Consider the following 18274-nt stretch of genomic DNA (forward strand, 5'->3'; position numbering starts at 1 on the left):
ACAATTTTTATCACAGGAACAGAAAACAAAGTGATGTCACATATATGAATTGTTTTGTTCTTTCAGGTAAAATTGTGCATAATCCTTTTGTTCTGGCCTTCTTTTCTTCTATATTTGAAGTATTTCAAATCTGTTCACTGCTGTTCTTTCCTGCTTGCGTGCATCCTCTGTCGTGGAGTTTGACAAACATGAATCACAATGCATTTGGCTTCTCCAGGTGATGAGTCTGAAGTCTTGCTGCACAACAGCGGATGTTGATTCAGCGTCACTTTAAAGAGCTCTGAGAGTTTCTCCTGTGTCTCGACTTTCCCTAGACATTGTTGAACACTAATAAACTCTCTTCAAAAAAGACGACAGACAGGGGAAAGACAGAGGAGCGCTTTAAAGGCAGCCGCTGCTAATTAGCTGATAAACCTGACAGATAGCATTTAACAAGAAAATCTGGCAAAGCAACTGGAGGGAGGAAAAGGTATGAAGCTCTGTCATGCTCGCTTTAAACACCTCACAGCAGAACTGAAAGAGAAAGCGTGTCGTCTGCTCGTGCTCCTCCACCTGCGGATCTCTCCGTGTGTCACAGCAGATCTGAGGTCCGGCGCTTCTCCATCATCAGGACATCCTCATCCTCACTGATGCACAGATATGACAGCATGATTTCAGCACTGTGGCTACTGGTTTCACTGGAGCGCTCAAAAAAATCTAATGCTGATTTATGTCAAAATGCCTAAAGTACAGTAGGTCTTGAAATGTTGTAACGATTTGCACGCTATGAAACACATTTTTTTCTTCCGTGCTGCCCACAAACACCATGCATGCGAAGGCTGTTATGTCTAGGCAAATTAACGTCTATTTGCATGTGGAAGTGTGTGAGGGTGTGCATAACAAATGATTAATAACCAGATCTCTGAAATACTTGATTCTGATTGATCCATTGCACCATTCAAGAGTGCAATAATTCAGGATAATGACCATGGTAAAATCCCTGTAAAGCACGGCCTGTCATTACTTATTGTGGTGGTGGAATCCAACAAATAAAACATTCCTAAACATATAATCATGCACAGTTAGTTGGTATTACATTACAAAGCTGTAACAAGTTGGACAGGTTGTGACACGCCTTCATCCTCAAAAACCACAAACACTGTGGAAGAAAATATGATCTATATTAAATATGGCTTCACTGGCAACACAAGTAAACTTGGCTTGCGTCGACCACAGTGTGTTTTGTGCTGTGAATTATTGTTTCCGAGAGCATGAAACACACAGCTAAGACAAGCGTTATACAACATTTAGCCCGTTGTTCTGTCTGCTGCTGTTTATGTGTTTCCAGCAATCCTATTCAGTCTGTCATGTAAAAAATATATATATATATATATATTTATATATATATATATAAAAGTGCATTGTGGGTAATAAGGTTTTTGGCAAAAGGGAACGCCGCAGACCTTTTTCTCTGTTTTCTCTTGTCATCTAACACCAATTTCTGAATGTTTTTGCCTTTTTACTGCATAGAGAGCCAAGTTTTATTAAAAGCTCATCTTGCCCACAGTGAATTACCAATTTAATGAATTTTACTTAATGTTTGTTACTTTTAAACCATGTTGGTTATGTGTTGGGTCACTTAAAGTCCAATGTTAAATCTGGGTCCTGAAGCAAAACCAGTTTTGACTTATTGCTTAATCTCACACACGCACGTTAATTAGTTAGCACCCTGCAGTAATAACCTTCAGTGAGTAATTACACAGAAAGGGTGGAGGGTGAAGAAAGACGACGAGAGAGAGATTCAGTGTGGGAAAATCAAGATCTGCAGGAATGTGTGCCACGCTCACGTCTTACGGCAGGACACATGAGACAGGAGCGTCCCATCGAGACGAGGGCTTCACGAAGGTAGCACAGGTACGTCTGTAAGATGTCTGTTAAAGATCGCTTGATCTGGAAAGCATCTTCTGTGTGCAAACATCTGACAGACATCTGAAAGAAGTCGGTTTAACATACATTATAAATCATAAATATCTAATAAATGTGACCCTGGATCACAAAACCTGTCTCAAGTCGCTGGGGTATATTTGTAGCAATAGCCAACAATACATTGTATGGGTCAAAATTATAAATTTTTCATTTATGCCAAAAATCATTAGGATATTAAGTAAAGATCATGTTCCTTGAAGATATTTAGTAAATGTCCTACCGTAAATATATCAAAACGTAATGTTTGATTAGTAATATGCATTGCTAAGAACTTCATTTGGACAACTTTAAAGATGATTTTCTCAATATTTTGATTTTTTTTGCACCCTCAGATTCCAGATTATATTCTAATAGTTGTATCTCTGCCAAATATTGTCCGATCCTAACAAGCTTATTTATTCAGCTTTCAGATGATGTATACATCTCAATTAAAAAAAAAATTTGAATTGGTTTTGTGGTCCAGGGTCACAAATGTCTATTTGACACCTGAGAAGAAGCGTCCTATAGACGTATTGCAGATGAGCAAATATTCTTGTTTCGCAGTTCCCACTTTCAAAGAACGGCAGGCTGCCTCCTCTTCTCGAAACCCGGTGTAAACTTCTGAGTAAGCAAACTCGCAAAGAACTTCAAAGGGTCAAGGATCCTGCCGGGATTTGGCCGGCGAGATGCTACCCGATAGATCCTGCTCTTCCAGGCGCATTAGTCCGGGGCTGCTATATTTGTCCGGGGAAGCGCGGGCATCGGTGAACTCTCAGAGGGAGGGGACAGAGGGTTAATGCCACCCTGATCCCCTCGGAGAGTATTGGCTTCCAAGGGAGCCACAAGCAGCCGGGCAGCAGCCGGGGGAGATCTAGTGCCTGAGCCCTGCACAACTTGAGAGAAACTAGCAGAGTAATTTGAGCTAATGACTTAGCGGCAAGCTCTGGCCTGACCCCGGGCTGGGCTGAAGCAGATGCTATCAGCTGAACACGGCCCTCTAAAACGTGAAAAAGCTGCCCCGTCTCGCTCTTTAGTCGACGAACTGCGAGTTAAGGCCAACTAGCCGATTAGCATTCTGGCCTGGGCCGCTAAACAGAATTTTAATCAGCGGCGATACCGGTGGAACTTCATTCGGTGGCCTCGCCGGACTTTGTCGCTAGATTTAGCCACTTTTCGGACCCCCTAGCGACAAATCTAGCGACTTCTTGGACACACACCTCTTTCTCTGCTCTGTTCAGAGGAACGTTTTCAGTTACAATTGATATTCTGTTGCTTCTCTAAGTGTACATGCAAATATAGCCAAAATCACAGCTCAGGCATTGTCTTTGTCTTGTCTTATGTGCACGTGATTTTTAATCAGACGACGGCTCAATTATAAATCAGGATTTTTTTTGTGCAGATGAACATCTTGGAAGGGAGAGCTGCGCTGCGTTCAGTTGCTCTGTTCAGAGGAACGTTTTCAGTTACAATTGATATTCTGTTGCTTCTCTAAGTGTACATGCAAATATAGCCAAAATCACAGCTCAGGCATTGTCTTTGTCTTGTCTTATGTGCACGTGATTTTTAATCAGACGACGGCTCAATTATAAATCAGGATTTTTTTGTGCAGATGAACATCTTGGAAGGGAGAGCTGCGCTGCGTTCAGTCCCGACAAAACAGTGCAAAAGAATAAAAGAGAACATCCCAATCGAGTGAAGGGATTTGTGGAAACTGTGGTTCCTAATTATTGTGATCCAACATTTGCCTCGCATTTCAGGATGAAAAGACAAACATTTCAGGTGAAGGATAATCCACTTCTTACCTCCGAGACTGTGTTATGATCTATATGACCTTATTATTTTTATTGTGAGTATTAGGCTTATCATTATTGCTGATCACTGTTGTTGTGCTATGATATTGTAATATTTACCATTATATAATCAGAGGAGTATTGATAAGTTTATGAAAGTGTCACTCCACAATACAATAGCAAAATATATAAATATGTATAGTATTTTTATGTTACGTTAATCAGTGTCTAGCACACCTTCCTAAGGAAAGAATATGGACCAGAAGACATTGCAATTACTAAATGATATTTAGACAGACTTAAAGAAGTTCCAGATCTATACTTGTGCTCTTATTATTTCAGTTATTTTGCCTTTAATGTAAATAAACATGTGCAAACAACATACTTGCTCTTGTGAATTTATTCTGATGTTCATTACATTGTGCAGCTGTCTCTTTAATACCGCGTGGTTTATATACATGTTGCTGCTGATTGGGCTGACATGTTTGACACACCCACCAAACAAGAGAATAGGTGTCTCAAACCCCTTGCACACCGTTTTCAGTAAACATGTCGCTAACCGTAGCTAAACGTTGCGCACAGGTTTGAGCTTGAACGTGCCCCTGATTATGTAGTCTTAAAGGGCCACATTTCAGTCATTATTTCATATTAATCCCGTTGTCCGACAACAGAAACAGTAAAATATATAAATGAAAACTGAGAATTTGGCTGCATTAAAATACAGTATGTGAGCACCGAGAGGCAAACAGATGTAAAAGGCAATACAACATCATTCTAGTCATCTAGCGACACTGAGCGACTTTTCAAGCTGGATTTAGCTACTTTCCATTGAAAGAAGTTGGCAACACTGTGGGGGATACTGTGTTTGTCTGCGAGGCATGACCGAAATGTAATATGCGATGCTAAGAGAGGCACAGATGGAAACTGAAACGCGGCGAGAACGTGTGGCTTATTTTAAACTTTAGCCCAAGTCGCTAATGGGGACTCGATGCTTGCCTCGGTTCGTGAGCCCGGGCTCATTAACGCGGCCATCTTTCTTGAATGGTTAACAGAGAGCAGTGTGTGATGCACGAGATCAGGTGAGAAAAAGTAAATATGACACCTGTGTGTAGAACAAATGCTGGCAGGCCAAGCTGATGCACACACTGCAAAACACTAACAGTGCATTGTTTCGGATTAATTCTGTGCATGTATTTTTTATATGACCAAAAACACCTTTTGACCCAAAAACACCAAATGTTCTGTATATAGCAGTAATGTTGCGTGAAATTATTCTGCATTTGCTTTAATTTCTGCATGCTATTTTAAGTGCTTGTAATCATATTTTTATTTGCAATTAGTTGGGCGTGCGAGAGACGATATTTAACGATATTTAGTTAGGTCTCTTATTAGTGTAAACAGTGTCATATTAAAGAATAGCATTCCCTCGGCCTGCCCTCATCTACTGCGCTATCCACACCCTTATTAAACTCTCCACCGATATCTGTCTTTCTTCACTCTTTGCTTTCTTTGTCATTTTGCCACTGTTTAGGTTCAATCAGCCCTCCTTGATCATTCACGAACATGCTTTTTTCAACAAAGTAACACATATCCACCCAGGGGAAAAAACGCGTTAAAAACTTCCTTAGCGTTAAATACTTTCCAAAAGCACGTTTTATTATTTGAGCTGACAAATTAACAAAATCGTGAACTGTACCTATACGTCTTAACAACTAAAAGCTAAATGTTGGAAGATAAACTGAACACATTTCGCACACTTTAGGCTAAACAGCAGCTACTAAAACAGCTTCCCTGAAAAACAAATAGTGCATGCTTTAATTGAGATCTACTGTATCTGTCAGGAGCTAGAGGCCGAGTGGCAGGCTGACGGCTCTAATGGTCTTATTTAGAGCCAGTGTGGACAAACTCTGTCTCATGCCTTGATCAGTCTACTGGGAGGACATCTTCTGTGACACCTTTATGGAAGAACCGACCCAGGACTCACTTTAGAGCCTCGCAGACTTTGATGTATCTTATTAAACCCACATGGACTTGATTGGTTAATACTTTTTCTCTCTTCTCCTGACCCGCGTTAGTTACGGCCTGACTCTAATGGTAGATTCAAGTTGTAAAGATAAACGGTGCAGAATAGAGGGAGACCATTAGAGGCAGCTTTCAGAAAGTGTTTTAATGTGCTTGAACTATGTGGGATCAGTGTTGCACAAACACACAGAGAAACGCTTAGACATTTTGCATAAAGTAACTAGCCTACATTCTAAAATTCTGGGTTGTTTCAACCTAACTTTGGGTCAAATATAGACTAACCCAACTTTTGGGTTAAATATTTAATTAGTCCATATTTTACTCAAAGTTGGGTTGAAACAACCCAGCATTTTTTAGAGTGTATCAGAACTATCAAACGTCTTTGGGCGTTTTCGTTTTGCATATCTTGTAATTATTAACAAATCCCATTAACCGCATTGAAATATCGATGTAATCTTCGTTTTAATTACTACTACTATTATTATTATTATTATTATTCCACTCGTAAATGCAACATTACAGTCTTGAACACACAAGCAATGTGTGAACTCACTGAAGTCGTCAAACATTGCGTTTAAAATTCAAAGCGGTGACTAAAATATTCTCTCAAATGTGCTTATACTGGATACATAAATGTCATTATCTTCAGTGCCGCAAATAACAGGCTTGTCGCGCTCCTTCACCTTTACCTGATCCCAATCACACAGAGGTGCCTGCACTTCTTTCATGGTTTCAAAGGCTGTTTTACAGAAACAATAACTCTTTTTATTAAGAACAAATGTTGACATTTGAAGGGAGTATGAATGGAAACCGCCTGTGGTGCCAACAGTGCTCGGACCCCCCCGGGATCCCACCTGAGATTAAAGGCTGCATTTCAATAATTCACCTCTAATAATGAAGCCTTTCGCTCAGGCCTATATATGCACAGCGCAACACGCTTCAACTGACGAAATCAGACGCTGTGTTATCGAGAAAAGCGACAGAATCCATCGCAGCGCTGACCTGAATTCAGTTCGGTGTGTTATGGCATTAAACGCCGTAAAAATGTGCAATTATTATTTAATCATGAATCGTTTAAATCGTACATTTATAATATGCAATTATATGTTATATTATATCGCGTTATTATTATTATTATTATTTTTAAAAATCTTCTTCTTAGTAGCTAATATCTTTCTTTGGGAATCCTTTATATTACATCTATTTTATATTATCGCAGCCTTTATATTAAATAATATAGCGCATCTTTTAATAGCCGTATCGAAAGGCTGCTGAGGTTAACAGTAATCTGTTTAACTAGCGCCTTTAAAATGTTAACGGGGTGGCCCTTACAAGAGAGACGTCACTGCAGGAGCGCGCAGGGCCCCATCGGAGCTGGCAGATGTTTAGACACGATTTTATGGATCGTTCAATATCAGACTATAATGAAGCCCGCCTGACCATCTCAACCCCGCCGGGAGCTCATAACGCGTCCTCTCCAGCCCTGTATTCATCACGCTGAAAAATAGATGAAGGCCTGGATTATAAACAGCCTCTATTATTCCCTGCCATCCAGAGCACATCAGCATGCACGCTGCATATGCACACACACCCGAGATTTTAAACGCACTTTTGTAAAGATAAAAAGGAGAGTTTGAAATGTGTCATTCGTAAATGGCGCGGTATAAATGATGCACTTTTATGATCTGTATAGCAGGTCTGGATTTGTCTGTTACGCTGGCACCCGACACTTATAAAGCATGATAGTGTGAAAGAATGACACTACGATTAGGATATCAGTAAGTGTCGAAAAACAGGCCAGTCCAAATGGTGCCAGTGCAGACTAGCGCATTTTATTTACAATCAAGAGATATAAATTAGTAAAAGTCTCCTTGTTAACAACATCGTGTGACTTCGGGTTTTTAAATAAAAACCAATCATAATATATTTACAGAACAATGCTCAGTTACCATTGCAATACAACTTGCATAAATTATAGGCATTACAAAAATAAATATCAAATGTATTCCACTCTTAGTCAAGTTTATACCAGTCCCGAGTTCTCGTTACACTTCACACCTCTAGCACATAAAGTCCGACAGGGGGTCTAGCATGCCCCGCGCGCGCGATGCTGGCAATGAAGCTACTATAGGGATCCTGAGAAATAAGTCTCCTCATCGAAAAGTCACATATGTTGGGATAAAGTACTTCATCCATCAATCAATAAATCAACAGTTCGTCCAAACCAGACTGGCTATTGTGCCTTAAAAATTATTTTCTTTTCTTTTCTTTCCATAATCGCACGTGTTATTGTTCTATAGGCAGGTGCTCTGTAGTCCGTGGGTGTACAGTGGCACACAAAAGGATCCGCGTAAGAGCAAATGTTAGTTTAAAACAGCTTGGGCAGGGAGAGAGAGGTGGGGGGGATGGCTTGTTCGCTTTGTTCAAAGCAATTGTGACACCTACCTGTGAACCAAGGAAACAAAACCTACATCAGTCGATTTTCCAAAGGAAGAAAAATAATATACAACTACTGCATTGCATTTAGAAATCCACATTTAATCTACACGACCATAAAGCAGGCCTCATATGCATGCTCAGTGGAACATATTAGTTGACAAGAACAATAGGACTAATCAAATATGAGGAAGTGGCTTTTGGAAACATTCCAGTGTTGTCATAAAAACGGCACATAACCTGCATTTAAATGCTTATATTAGCGACTTACTTGAACGATCTTCCTCGTCTTTAACTCGAGAGGTAAGACTGGGCTCTTACTGTGAAAACCTCGGTGGGGTCTGCAGAAAATACACACCCGTTTTAGTAAAGGGAAACGACTGCAGCGTTTGGACAGATTCAATAGCTCGTATCGTGTCGACTGGACGCTAGCGTTCGATTAGGATAAAAATCAACAGCTGCGAAAAAAAAAAACTTGAGATAAATAAATGTCACGTTCAAACAGTGAAATAACTTAAAACATGCGATGATGACTCGAAAACAACAACAGGCGCGATTGTATTAAAGGTGCTTCAACTAATTAATTTAATATAGTTAATTTATTGGATAGACAATTGGTTAATCTACATGCAATCGGTTAAATAATGCGCTGGCTGAGATCAGCAGCTGGATATATATGCACCCTTTACGCACCTTTTTTGGATTCTGCATCGGAGGCCCTGAAATGCTGTTCAGTCTGGTTTGGATTGGTGTTTAGCAGAGGCTCGCTGCTCTGTTTGTGCAGGAGTCCCTCTCCAGATGAATTATAGCGCAGTATCCCTTGGCCCTGCAGCGGGCTGAAGTTGCCATAGTTTGTGTAATTACTATAAAACGGCGAGGTGTAATAAAGCGGTCTTCCTAATATGGAGGTGGCGGGGTACACTGCGCCCGCTGGAGACGCGCTGGACGCCGTGGAGGTCAAAAGGCCAACACCCGGGGGACAGTTCTGCTGCTGCTTTGGGTCCGAAGTGGCGATCTCGGCTAACGACCAGAGCTTAGGCTTGACGCTTTGGTTTTGACCGTCCAGGCATGTTTTGTTGGTGCTGCTCTCTCGGTGATGATGGGTCAAGAGAGGGGCCTCCACCGCGGTCAGAGGAGAGGAGGTCAGCGGCTTGGGTGACGGGCCTCTCTGCCTGTCCTCGCGGACCGTGTCCAGATCACTCGCGTCGCATTTGTCCTTGCTATCGGGTCCAGAATCACAAACCCGGTCCCCGGTTCTGCACGTGACCTTCTCGCCGTCAGATTCCACCGAGCACGAGCGATCTGTCAGGTGCAAACTGATGCCTGCGGACACAAACCACGCAGCCGTGAGTTATGCTGTCAAAACTGTGCGAAAACTCGCAGCACTTCCCTTAAAATCGCATTACGACGCGAATGTCTTAAATGTACAATTATAATTTTGTATGATCCTAGACCAAAAAACCAGTCATAAGGGTCTTTTTTTTTTCTTTTTTTTTATTGAGATTTATACATAAATAATAATAATAAATAATCTTTCCATTGATGTATGGTTTGTTAGGATAGGACGCTATTTGTCTGAGATGCAACTATTAGAAAATCTGGAATCTGAGGGTGCAAAAAAAAATCTAAATATTGAGAAAATCATCTTTAAAGTTGTCCAAATGAAGTTCTTAGCAATGCATATTACTAATCAAAAAATAAGTTTTGATATATCTGCGGTAGGACATTTACTAAATATCTTAATATCCTATAACTGATTTTTTTTAGCATAAAAGAATAATCGATCATTTTGATATCGCTACAAATATACGTGTGCTACTTATGACTGGTTTTGTGGTCCACGGTCACATATAATGAATAGAGCTACATTATTATTATTATTCAAACGTCAGATATTTTTACAATATATGCAGTACATTTTACTTTTTATCGACCGTAAGTGCATTTAAGTTAAATTAGCGCATACTACTACTACTACTACTACTAATAATAATAATAATAATAATACTAATAATACTAATAATAATAATAATAATAATACTAATAATAATAATGCACCTTCGTCCTCAGCAGACGCTTCACTGTTGTCCATGTTTTTATCCGTGCGCTCGTCTTTTCTCTCTCCATCGCCGTCGTCCTCGTCCTCATCCTCACTTTTAGTCCGTGGTGCCCATGTCACCTTGTTCTCCTTCTTGAGTCTTCTTCTGGCGTTGGCGAACCAGGTGGACACCTGCGTGAGGGTCATCTTGGTGATGATGGCCAGCATGATCTTCTCGCCTTTGGTGGGATAGGGGTTCTTCTTGTGTTCCTGCAGCCACGCTTTTAGCGTCGCTGTCGCGTCCCGCGTGGCGTTCTTCCGGTACGCGGGGTCGTTGAGCTGGTACGGGTAACCGGGACTCCCGTACGGGTGATAACTGATGGCTCCTGCCATCCCCGTGGTGTGCGCGTCATACGGAGAGCCCTTCAAAAACAACAGGCTTTGTCAGTCATCTGTCTTATTATTTATTTTTTGTGCAGCTTTTTTTTCTCTTTACAACATAAAATAAATATAGCGCAAATTAAACAAAATAAATCAACGCTTTATGAATGCACACGAACTAATGATCTATTCTGCATTATGCAACGCTAATGTTATTAATGCATGTTATTATAAAGTGTAACCAAAAATATAATACTAATAATAATTAAGCCAATAAACAATGATTAATCCTTCATGCAATTATCAGAATGCACAATTAAATGGGACTGGGGTGGATAACAGATAATGGGTAATTGCAGTCATTTTGCATAATCACCAGGCTGACTTCCCCAGTGCTCTTTCTGTGTCAGAAGCATATCAGTGAAGCGCAGCATTACAAATCCTATTAGAAAACCACTGGATATGGCCCGTTTTTACCCGCTTTCATGTGCCATGTCATTAGCATTGCAATTCATCAGTTGACGATTAAATAGCGCCGTTTAGCCGCACATCCTTCCAAATCTCATCTCAAAAATATACTGTGCAGTTGCACACATTTTTTTTCTTCTTATTATTAATAATTTTAAAATATCGCAACCAGTAATTTTAGCTATTGACTAAAAATAACGCGGCGCAGATCAGACCGTGCAAAAGTAAATAGCAAAAGTGGGCCTGAAGGAATTCCAAGACATATTTAGACGCACGCTGTTATTGTTCAAATAAAATAGCACGCATTTAAGGCTGTCGATTTTATTCGCGACTTTATCGCCGAACAAAATAACGTTTAGATCACAACCAGCTGCATTTGTATTCATGACCCTCTCGAGCTTCCCTTTGAAACACACACACACACACACACACACACACACACACACTCGCACGCGCGCGCTCATGCAACTCCCGAACCCGCAACCAAAACTATAACCATCCTATCATGCAATACGCATGCATTCCTATCAAGAACAATGCCTCGTGAATGGCGACGGCTCCAGCGCTGTTTACCATGTAGGACGGGAATCCCGTGGCTGGATCTGTGGAATAGGGCAGAGGGCTGGAGAATCCGCTGGCCGAGGCGGTGAACGCCGCAGATCCGGGGTACGGGCTGAACGCTGAACCGGAGGAGGACCGGACCAGTTCCTCGCTCCTCGGGGCGGCCAGCGGGCAGGAGTAGAGCGCCAGAGAGCCAGGGGGCTGGTAGAGGTAACCCTGAGGATAGGACATTATTACAGCTTCTCCGGAACAGGAACGCGGCAGGGCAGAGAACGGGCTGATCGATGCAATCAGCGCATTTAACCAGCGCGCGCAGGGATAAACTAATAAAAGAAAAGAAATAAAAGCGCAAAAGAGGAGCGATCAGCGGAGTGCCGTCATGAAGATCCCCTAGCGTCCGTTTGTTTGTAGTGCTCGGGAGTGGAGAGTGAAGAGTTGCTGGAAGGAGCAGGCGAGTTTCTGAGAGCGTTGGAGAAACAGGAGCTGTCAATCACGGCTAATCTAAATATTCCGTCTCCGCCCCTCTCTCGCAATTCCGGAACAAAACCCGCACAGAAAGCCGCCTGTGCGTCCTCGCCGTCGCGTTTCCGTCGTTTATCTGCTGCATTTCTCTGTCTTTTTGATTTATTTCGGCTGCGGACGGATGACATGATGCCATCTTCCTTGTCATTTCTTTATAAAAAGAAGAAGAAGAGGGTTTGCTCGTGCATTACAGCGTATTTACATACACAAGACTATGCAATAAACTAGACTTACTAAATATAATTGCGCATTGCTGTTACAGTTGTTATTACATGTCGTTAAGAAAGTGCTTTTTTTTACTTTCTTAAAACTACACTGCACAGAACCTGGCAATGACATGCATGCAATATGCAAATAACCCCCCCCCCCCCCCCCCAAAAAAAAAAAAACAACAAACACACCCCCCCCCCCCCCCCCCCCACAAAAAAAACAAAACATCATGCAAGCTGCATTTTTTTCTTTAGTTTATTATTATCATTACCATTATTATTATTGTTATTATTTATAACATACAGGGTTAGTATTGCACGAGCGCAATATGAGTGATTTGTGCAGTCATGAACAGTAAATACAATCAGCCTTTCCTTCACTCCAAGACCAAGTTTGACCGTCAGAATTCAGTTGCTGCATCTGTAAATATGTATTGCAGCGCGCAGCTCCGTAATGTAAGTGTTTGTCTGCTCGGAGCAGCAGTGCGCGCTCAGGCCGGTGGGAGGTGTGAGTCCTCTTCATATTTCTGCTCTCTAATCGCAGGAGGTCTTCTGTCCTGACAGCAGGAGTCTGTCTTCCACATACCTGTAACATATATTCAGAACTAATGCAGCAGGAATAGTTTTCCTCAGCACATCACTGCTCGTGACGCGAACACACAAACTCACACCCGCAAATTATGACTGACATAAATAACGGGCTGCGACAACGACTGTGAAGATTGATGTGCAAAATATGATTATTTGAATTTGACCTTTATTATTATTGCTACAATTTCAAAACAATAGGCTAGCTATTGTAAAACGGGTGATGAGGAAAATGTATTCGCAAAACGCTTTTAATCGTCGGCTGCATTATGGTAAATCATTTTCAAGAACGTACCGTTTCGTAAATTGAAATGAATGGAATTAAATAGCTAAATGTAATTTTATGTAATGAATAAAAAATGCAAATGCAATCCGTGAAGTCCTTTAACATGGCAGTCAAATACAACGATAATAAGAAAAGAAAAAACATTTTGCATATTAGCAATGGCAATTTTTAAGATTATCCAAGGATTAGTGGACATTAATAGAGTTATCAATTAAATTGACATTCAAGAGGAAATAAATCATTGCCATGCTATGTTAAATAATGGTGGTAGTGGTGAAAAAAAGAAATGTTCAAAAAAGCATTATTTGTATTTATTACACAGGCTACAAATAATTCCATATTAAAATGTCTCCATATTTTCAGCCCTCTGTTTCTGATTCAGGAATGAATAACAGGTCTAATTTCTCCCTAATATTCCGCCCTGTTTCTAACCTCTTTCTTATTTCTGCGCTAAAGTAATTAGTAAAGACTGGAAACAGATTAATTTGGCGCTGGTGCTCACAGAGGACACACGAGGCGCGCGCCGCACAGCAGGGGGCAGTAGGTTAACTAGGTTAACTTCCAGACTTAGAAACCCTCGTGATATTTTAGTCCCAGCAAACATGATGGATTTATAGGAGATTCAGCCCAAGACTGCAGCTAAGTATCAGTGAAATGCACTTATCCAATTCACCAGCAGAAGCCTTTAAACATCAAATTATGGAATTAACTGACAATAAGCGTGCATGGAATTACTGACTCGCATGGCTGAAAGCATATTAAATATATAGGCTATACATTCAAATATATATATATGCTATCTCATGCTAAAAGTATTTTCTTATTCCTTTGTTTCATGCTATGCAGAATTGAATACACCCATTTTCCGTAATTATTATAATATGACATAGTTGAGTCATATCCTTTATTTAGTTGTTCTGCTGAACAAGGCATTCAAGTGTGAATAGTCTCCTAATTTACATGATCGCATCATGCATTTTAATGCTAAAATTCAAATGCATGCAGTAACACATGCCCAAATAAATAATTATGATTGTTATACATATTGCATAAAATATGTATATTTTATATACACAATTTGCATATTTTATGCCTACTTAATATATTTAATTTAAAACAGCTGCTTATTATTATTATTACTATTATTATTATTATTGTTATTATTATTATTCCTAATGTGCAGGAGCAGCATTGCATGCAGTGAGTGAGTTTTGCAGTCATGAACAGTAAATACAATCAGCTGGATTTCCCAACAGAACATTCACTCACTGGCCTTTTAGACCATTGATCAAGTTTTACTGACAAAATCTGTAATTATACGGGTCCTTATGCTCAATAAAGCTGATTACACTGAGAGCAAACGCACGCACTCACACACACACACACACACACACACACACACACACACACACACACACACACACACACACACACACACACACACAGCTCCTTACAGAGTCAGATTTATGATGCATGCCATCGATTTGGATAGAAGGAAACAAGTATTGATTTTTCATATTTTCTGGAGACGTGTTTACTCCAGGATAATGCAGCACGGCAGTGCCGGCTCTAGTGAGCAGCGCAGGGATTAGCAGCACTGCCTTTTGATGAGATAAATTACTCAGTGCAACTTCAATGGCCAAAGGGTACACTTTGATCTCATATTACTTCATTTACCCTTATGACTAAATGATTATTGATTTGATATTCTTAACTCTGAAATGTGAATGCCAGGCAGCTGACAGGGTTTTCTGTGAAGTACAGTTCTCTTTGGCCTGCTCTGTATGCATGTGTTTGTGTGTGCATAAATCTTGGAGAGCATGTGTGTGTTTATCTTCCTTATGCATGTGTGTGTGTTGGCAATGCAAAAAAAGACAGTCCTTAAACAGTATTTTGTTATATAGGCTATTTCAGAAATATATGAAGGTAAACAGATATTGCTTGCTGTGAGCGGTGTCTCCTGTTAACACCCCCCTTGTGTTCCCATCAGTCTGAACTTTGAAACTGAACACTGAGGTGAATCCAGGCTCCTGTGATGCTCACAGTCACAGATATACTACAGAGTGCAGGGCCAAAACCACAGACACATAGTCTCCTCAGTACACTCAAAAAAATGATTCATTGAATTTACTTTTATTTAAGGTAAGTGGTTGCAATCAATTTATTTTAGCTACATTTAAATAAACAAATTTAGTTGACTCACTTTCAACAAAATGTGTTTATTTAAATGTAGCTGAAATAAATTGTTTGCAACCACTTACCTTAAAACAAAAAAAATAATAAGTAGATTGTTTTCAGTGTATTTAGAAATAGACAAAATATTTGATACTCTTCATATTGAAATATTTTTTAAAGTCATTTTTAAAAAGACACAGAACAGTGAAATAGTGTGATATAGCTAAATATATAATATAAATATAGCTAAACATTTAATTTAATTTGACAACTTTTTTAAACATAGAAATGCCATTTTGAATTGAAAATGTAGGCTGAATCATTTACATGATTCATGTTATTCCCAATTGAATGTGATCAGATAATAAACATTTTGATGTTTTGTGTTTTCTATATATTAGGTATAGGAATAAGAATGTATAGAAATATAAGAAATATATATATATATATATATTTAAATCTATTCCTTATTTGGTTCCACTTTATATTAGCCGTCATAAACTACTATGCACTTATGCTGAAATAAAATAACTGTTAATTAACTATTGTGTTCATGTTGATTGCAAAACTGCTATTGATTTGGGATCCAGTTAAGGGCAGGGTTAGTGGTTTGGTTTGGTTAAGTTTAGTTTAGGTTTAAGTGTGGGTTAAGCAGTAGGAGTGGGAGCAACAGTGTAATTACAGATTCATTACATATATAATTACAGAAAGATATTTATAAATATAAGTGCAATGCAAAAACATGTATGCACACAATAAGTGCATTGCATCGAATTATTAATTTAAATGTAACTGCATAGTAGTTTATTTAATATACGGTCAGGATTAAAGACTTGTTTACAGTGCAAGGCAAACGTTTTATCAATTCTTCATGACTTGATTGAGTGGTGAATCTGTATTCTGGTTATCAGAAAGCGTGTGCTTCATGGAAATGTAACGTGAGGTAGCTAAAATGGCCCGCATCAATTTACGTCATCTTCGAACGCCGCTTTGAACTCGCCTTTGAATGCCTGCAAACCCCAGAATGAAGAAGAGACGAGTGTTTGCGTGTCCGTAGGCACCTTAGCCAGAGCTAGATTCGCTGTTATTTCATCATATATCCACAGCGAGCCAGATCTTTCACCAGAGAGAGACAAGTTCAGCCGAGCTGGAACAAACGAGAGCGCAGATAAGCATAACACAAAAAGCAATTTGTGTGTGTGATAATTGGCGTCTCTTTGGAGGTGCTGGTGCGGTGTGGAGATACAGCGCTCTCTCGATGCTCTCGATCTTTGGTCTTCTCCAGCGGGCCCCGCGGGGCCGAGGAAGGGTGGGCCTCTAATCAGCAGCTATCCATGCGCTTGGCAGCGGAGGGGCCAGTGAAGCCCTGAGCGAGCCTCTGATGAAGTGCGATGCTCCGGCTCCAATAGAGTCGTGGAGCGCCGCACACAGTCTCAATTTGTTTAACATGCCACAGAAAGCCATGGATGTAAAAGAGCAAGAGCGAGCGTCGTTTCTGCTCTCGCTGTCTCCTCTGCTTGGATTTGTAAATGCAGGAGGAACAAATCAGCAGGATATGGATGCTGCATCAAGCAGCGTATTGTGTTCGATGAGAGCCAGCTTCTCTGTGTGCTTTAGGTGGCCCGCTGTAACTGTGGATGGCTGTTTTCTCTGATCTGCTCCACGATATCAGAGTCGATGACAGATAAGGATGTCAGTGAAAGGGAGAAATCTGTTCTGTCACATTTTTTGATTTCACACATACTTGAATAATGTTTCAAAATAAAGGTCCTTTGTTATGTAATTTCCGGTTTTAAAGGGTTAGTTCACCCAAAAATGAAAATTAGCCCATACATTTCTCACCCTCAAGTCATCCTAGGTGTATATGACTTTCTTCAGACCAATCCAGTCGGAGTTATATTAAAAATCGTCTTTGATCTTTCAAGCTGTTTAATGCCACTCAGCGGGTGTTGCATGCATCAGTCCAAAATAAGTTAAATAAAAAGCGCCCATCCATAAAGCAAGTGTCTCACACGGCTCCGGGGGGGTGAACAAAGGCCTTCTGTAGCGAATCGATGCATTTTTGTAAGAAAAATATCCATATTCAAAACGTAATAATCACTTTAATGTAGCTTGTGCTCATTGTTGTACACTGGAAGCAGCTCCGGGCGGATGACGTATGAGTTCAGCATTGTGCATGAACTCATACTTAAAAAAACACAGCATATTCACAGAAAAGCATGAATTTTCTTTAGATAACATGGAAAATGCTGCTTATGTCTCCCAGTCTTCATCATGTCCTCCTGAATTCTGCATCTGAGTGATTGTAATGCTCATCATTACTGTCTGCTCAGGGATTTACAAGAGAGAGAAGACTATGAATGATCATTTTCAAATATTTGCAGGGCCAGAGAGAGCACACTGCTGGCTTAATGATTTAAACAACCCTCTTGCATTGGCTGAGCTGAGTTTAATCAATTAAAATGACAATTTGTCGAGAGGTTAAACGGTGAGCTCCAGAGATCTGAAAGCATGATAAATGACACACTTGCATCTTCTCAACAACTCAACCTCTGCAGAGGAAAGTGTGAGATCAATGATTAAATCACAGCTCAGGTATATATCAGTATATTATATATAAAGTTAAAGCTCCTGTCCAGCTGCAGGAGTTCTTACATGGAGTAATGCACATCTGTCATGGGTCGAACAGTAACAACCCGTTCCTCTTTTACCCTATGAATCCTACTGCATCATATCTGATACGCAAATTTCTAAGGCCTCCAAATGATCGACATTGTCAAAACTTTGCTGTCGTCTGACGGATGGTTTTAGAGTTTTTTATCAGTAAATGTTCCTTTTAGTGTAATTGTACAAA

General features: G+C 40.2%; 1 protein-coding gene across 1 annotated transcript; it reads right to left on the reverse strand.

Moving 5' to 3' along the window:
• Window positions 1-7585: 7585 nt before the first annotated feature.
• Window positions 7586-12094, reverse strand: LOC107554509 (iroquois-class homeodomain protein irx-2-like). Its single transcript, XM_016237030.1, has 5 exons — window positions 11653-12094; window positions 10251-10653; window positions 8886-9515; window positions 8464-8533; window positions 7586-8201 (listed from the first exon to the last, which is right to left on the reverse strand). The coding sequence occupies exons 1-4, from the start codon at window positions 11869-11871 to the stop codon at window positions 8484-8486; spliced, it is 1302 nt and encodes a 433-aa protein (XP_016092516.1). The 5' UTR covers window positions 11872-12094; the 3' UTR covers window positions 7586-8201; window positions 8464-8483.
• Window positions 12095-18274: the final 6180 nt, after the last annotated feature.

This window comes from Sinocyclocheilus grahami, unplaced genomic scaffold (genome assembly GCF_001515645.1).
Source record: "Sinocyclocheilus grahami isolate Dianchi unplaced genomic scaffold, SAMN03320097.WGS_v1.1 scaffold504.1, whole genome shotgun sequence".
In the NCBI taxonomy this organism is placed as follows: domain Eukaryota; kingdom Metazoa; phylum Chordata; class Actinopteri; order Cypriniformes; family Cyprinidae; genus Sinocyclocheilus; species Sinocyclocheilus grahami.